Genomic DNA, 5,567 nt, shown 5'->3' with positions numbered 1-5,567 from the left:
AAAAAAAAGAATTGGAGAGGGGGCCCTCACAGACACTACACTTGCTGGGTCTTTGATCTTCTACTTCCCAGTCTCTAGCACTATCAGAAATAAACTTCTGCTATTTACAAATTCCCCAGGCTTAAGTACTTTGTTACAGCAGCACAAATGGACGAGGACTCCACACGTGAAATTTTCAACAATGACAAAGGTATAACTCCTTGGCACCCCACTCCTCTGACTACGAGAAATTAGAAAAGGTCAGCAAAGAAACATGGCAAAGACATCCAGATGCCTCTATGAATCTACCCAATGACTGCACTTTTTGCTCATCTTAATATTATATGAGTGTTGGACGCACCCTGACCACCCAAGTATAGGAACCTTCCCTTCCACATACCCAGCTACATCAACTTGGACAAAATAAGTTTGTTGATTTCTGTTACAATATTTAGTCGTATAAAACTTTAACCAAAATACATATTTAAAACAACCAATCATGTAGGCTTCACATGCTAATTCTTGTGCCTAACATTTAATTAAGTTCCAGCTACTTGAACTTGTCTTGATTGCCAAGTTACTTGTCTCTGAAAAAAATAAATTTAATGGATATTAAAGGACCACAGAATTATTCTAAGAATTATTTGACCTCCCTGAGGAAAATGGCAGAAAATATACCCCATCTTTTTCTTATTGACGCTCCTCTCAAAAACCAGACAGTGATAAACAAACTGGAGAGGACGAGCTACCGCTTACTAGAAAGAGGTTCAAAAAAAGCACCACAGACCTTGCGTGTTCTTAAAGGACGTGACGGCTTGTCTGTAAGGGTTTGGTGTATCTGGAGCATCTGTCAGGTTCACCAGCACCAGCAGAAGAAGGAGACTCTGGTTGGCCAGAGGGGAAGTAAGTTCTGGAGAGGCAGTTGTTTTGCTGCTCGCCCCGCCGAGCGTGAAGACAGTCCAGAGACCAGCTTGAAAAGAAAACACATAGTTAGGACTGCATCACCAATAATGTTGAGTTTTCTTTATGTTTATGCCTAAAACTTTGAATGTTTATTTTTAGCTAGAAACAAAACAAGTTCATTATTTGAAGATTCTATAGACTGTCCACATCCATACCCAAGCCACCAAAGAATATATAATGCCTTACTTGTGTTTCTGTGTTGAAATGAGATATTTTGAATATATGGGTTTAAAATATCATTACAACTACTTTCACCAGTTTCTTATAATATTTAAAACACAACTACTAGACATAGTAAAACCACATGTTAATTACATCCCTGGTGGACAAAGCTGCTGGGGTACTCACTCTTTTACAAGTGTACCACAGCATGGTGTTGGCACAAAAACAGACATCTTGACCATTGAATACAGAGATGTCAAGCCAGTACCTAACTTTAGAAGCTTCATCTCTACTGACTAGTATTAATGGTGCTGACGGTACTCTGCATGCTACAGGAGAAGAAAGCTAATTATAAATAGCACCCTGCTACAAACCCTGGAACCTACAAACATCAGTGACCTTCCAGAAAGATATACCAGTGAAACAGCTGCACAAACGTACAGAAGTAACCAATCATTTTCTGAATGGCTCTAAGGGCCTCTGCATGACATGAAAACAAAGTGGCAAGAACCTGAAACCAGGTAAGTCCTAGGCCTGGGGCTAAACCTAACCCTAGTATTCTGCTAAAGGAACACAATAATAAAAAAAACTCCTAAGGACATACTATACGAATAGATCAGTGCCTCATTAAAACCACATCAGAGAAGCTTCTTTTTGCACAGGTTCACAGCAGGACAATGTGCAGAGAGCAATGGACTGTAAACTAAGGATGCTTGCTTGTTTCCCGGCCACCCAGACCCAAATAATCACACAGAAACTATATTAATTACAGCACTGTACAGCTAATGACTCGGGCATATTTCTATCTAGCTCTTACATCTTTTTTTAAATTAAATTAATTTATTAAAGATTTCTGTCTCCTCCCCGCCACCGCCTCCCATTTCCCTCTCCCTCCCCCAACCAACTTCCCCTCTCTCATCACCCCGAAGAGCAGTCAGGGTTCCCTGCCCTGTTGGGGGGGGGGGGTCCAAGGACCTCCCACCTCCTTCTAGGTCTAGTAAGGTGAACATCCAAACAGCCTAGGCTCCCACAAAGCCAGTATGTACAGTAGGATCAAAACCCAGTGCCATTGTTCTTGACTTCCCTAGCTCTTACATCTTGAAAGAACCCATTTCTATTCATCTGTGTATTGCCACAAGGCTGTGGCTTACTGGAAAGGTTCTGAATTCTTTTCCTTTGGCAGCTACATGGTGTCTCTTTTACTCCACCTATTTTCTCTCTATATCTCTCTTTGAATTTCCTTCCTGGCTTTACTCTGCTAAGCCATTGGCCAAAACAGTTTATTAACCAATGGTAGTAAGACACATACAGCATACAGAGGGGAATCCCACATCAACAGACTTTAGAGCATTCAGTGCTAAATGGGATGTTTTCATCAGAGTCCTTCCTCTCAAGGTCCAGGGATCTATGCAGAAGAAAAAGTGGAGAGCTTCTCAGAGCCAGAGATGATGGGTGAAATAACTCCAAGGAAAGTATCTTCCAGAAACAAAAGGACTAATGCACATATGAACTCACAGAGACTGTGGCAGAGCACACAAGACCTGAACAGATTGAAGCCAGACAGGGTCCCAGCACCAAGAGGGAAAGTGAACACTGGGTGCTACCCCTAACCTAGAAGCTTTCTGCAATTGATACCCATGGGCAAAGGGAAAATCAGCTTTGTCCAGTGGAGTGTCATTGCATGCATCAACCAGACTCCAGGACAGACCCCATGCTCAGGAGCAGCTGTCCAACACAACAGTAACTCAGTGGTTTATTTGAGGACTTTCTGTTTCATTTGGCCATTTTTTTTTCCTTATTGGTCTTTGTTCCTTTGTTTTGAGTTTTATTTCTGTGGGGAGTTTTGGTTTTAAGGATTTTGTTTCTGTGAGGGGATGGAGAACTACTATAAAGATGGGAGGGCCAGAGATGGGAGGATCTGGAAAGACTTGGGGGAAGGAAAAATTATGTTCAGAAATTTTACATTAAAATTTGGAAAATGTGAAAACATCAGAACTTACACTGTTGGTGTATCATTATGTGGGACATGGAAAACCCTCATTCAAATACCACTGAGTAAAAAAAGGCAAATCACAAAATAACACTTGTATACAATAACAAGTCCCATTTGTTTTCAAACTTTGTAAGTATACATATTTGTGCATGTGAACCCTCCGGCATGTGTGCGCCAGGATCCATACTGGTCATGCCAGGTCATGGAGAAGAGTGCAAATCAAGGAATCTGTAATTTAAGCAATTACGAACCAGCTAGGATGGCAGCAAGAGGAAGGAAATTCCTGGTCACCAACTCAGAAAATGTGATGCAATGTATGGTGGAACTGAGGATATAGTCCTACAATTTTTATTTAAACTAACAAGTTTAAAACGGAGGAAAAGAGGCAAAGAAGGGGGAAGGGGAAGACTTGGCAGATGTGGTGGAGAAAGAGGTAGAAGAAAGGAATGGAGTCAGGGAGAATGTGCTGGCTGGTCTTATGTCAACCTGACATATGAACTAGAGTCATCTGAGAGGAGGGACCCTCAACTGAGAAAATGCCTCCCTAAGATCTGGCTGTAGAAAAGTTAGTTATTGGTGGGGGAGGGCCCAGCCCACTGTGTGTGGTGCCATCATCTGTGGGCAGGTGGTCCTGGGTTCTATAAGAAAGCAGACTGAGCAAGTCAGATGGACAAGGCAGTGAGCAGCACTCTGCCATGACCTCTGCATCAGCCCTGTCCCTAGGTTTCTACCCTATTTGAGTTCCTGTCCTGACCTCCTTCAGTGAGCGGTAATAAGGAAGAGTAAGTTAAATAAACTCTTTCCTGCCCAGATTGCTTTTTGGTCTTGATGTTTTACCACAGCAGTGGAAACCTTAGCTAAGACAGAGGGAAAGGCGGAGAGGCTGGCTGATGATCTTGGAGGGAAAAGTCACCAACTAGAGAGATGGCTTAGAAGACAAGACCACTTTCTGCTCTTGTAGAGGCTCTGGGTTCAGTTCATCTTCTTCTATATGCGGACTCACAACTGTCTGTAACTCCAAAGGGTCTGACACCCTCCTCTGGCCTGCATGAACACCAGACATACACATGGTGTGAAAACATATAGCAGGCAAAAACTCTATACCCATATTAAATAAAGCGTTAAAAAAAAATCACCAGCAAGCTGGGCGGTGATGTGCCTTTTAAAACCAGCACTTGAGAGGCAGGGGCAGGCAGATCTCTGAGTTCGAGGCCAACCTGGTCTACAGAGCAAGTTCCAGGACAGCCAGGGCTACAAAGAGAAGCCTTGTCTCAAAGAAACAAACAACAAAAAAAAACCTCACTAACATGCTATATCATTGATTATATCTATGTGATATAAGTAAGTGATTCTATACTTTTATCTTTGTACATGCCTATGATTGTAATTACTTATTACAATGGGCAGAAGTTACACTGTTAACAAATCCTCCTATTAAAAAAATGAAAAATATTGTACCGCAAAACAAGCAATCTATCAATTTTATTTCTCGGAACTTGCTATGACAAGCAATTTTAATCCTTCTTTTCACTATAAACCATTCATTGTAGCAATCTGCTATTTCCTAAGACGTGACATTTTTAAGGAACATACATATAACTATCTCATATTATGCCTGTGAAGGGCTAGAGAGATGGCTCGGTGGGTAAGAGCACTTGTTCTCTCAGAGGACTAGGGTTTGAGTCCCTGCACCCTTATGGCAGCTCATAACTGTATGTAACTCCATTCCAGGGGATCAGATGCCAGCTTCTGAGATTCCCAGACAGCCAGCACATATAGGTGCACATACATTAATCTAAAACTTTTATACTGATAAAAATATATGTCATTTCTTACCAAATTGTAAGAAATTTGTATAAAATTTGTATAAAATAGCTTACTACCAAGCCTAACAGACCGACAGATATACAGACAGATAAATATGTAAGTAGATAGATAGATACACATATATAAATATGTAGATAGATTGATCAATGTAATTTTTAAAACTTTAATAGTAAAAAATTAAAAATACAGTCTGAAGCAAAAACATTTTTTTTTTCTTTAGAACTAGTTGTGTACCTAAAATATACTGTCAAGTTTAGGTCACTCCCTTCCACCCAGAGTTTGTCCCAGGACTGTATGCAGTGTATTCGTCACTGTTTGTACCAGGACTGTAGGCAGAGAAAATGCAATTAGAAAATTCAACCCACAACAAAAATAACCCCAAAAGGCTCTCCAAGATAAGATATAAGTGTCGTTTTCAGATTTCCCTCACAGCTGTTCATCTTCGTTATTAGGAAAAACAGTGAATTTTCCCTGGATGAACTACACAAAGAAAATAAGTATTCTTCTTCAGGATGGCTTATTCACACCCCTCCCCCCATCTTTCACCCTTTCAGATTGTTCCCAGGAATCTGGGAGCTTTTTATAAAGGAGAAAACACATATATACACAGACACACACACACACACACACACACACACACACA

The 5,567-nt window shown here is 40.9% G+C and overlaps 1 protein-coding gene across 1 annotated transcript in view; it reads right to left on the bottom strand.

Moving 5' to 3' along the window:
• Dym (dymeclin) overlaps positions 1–5,567 on the bottom strand; it is a 269,386-nt gene that overhangs the window by 185,213 nt on the left and 78,606 nt on the right. Inside the window, exon 8 of the mRNA XM_026783375.1 lies at positions 767–949. Within this exon, the coding sequence (XP_026639176.1) occupies positions 767–949 (183 nt within the window). The remainder of the gene's footprint in view (positions 1–766; positions 950–5,567) is intronic.

This window comes from Microtus ochrogaster, chromosome 18 (assembly GCF_000317375.1).
Source record: "Microtus ochrogaster isolate Prairie Vole_2 chromosome 18, MicOch1.0, whole genome shotgun sequence".
Lineage (NCBI taxonomy): Eukaryota > Metazoa > Chordata > Mammalia > Rodentia > Cricetidae > Microtus > Microtus ochrogaster.
The sequence above is the reverse complement of the archived record's forward strand: the minus strand, read 5'-3'. Positions and strand labels throughout refer to the sequence as shown.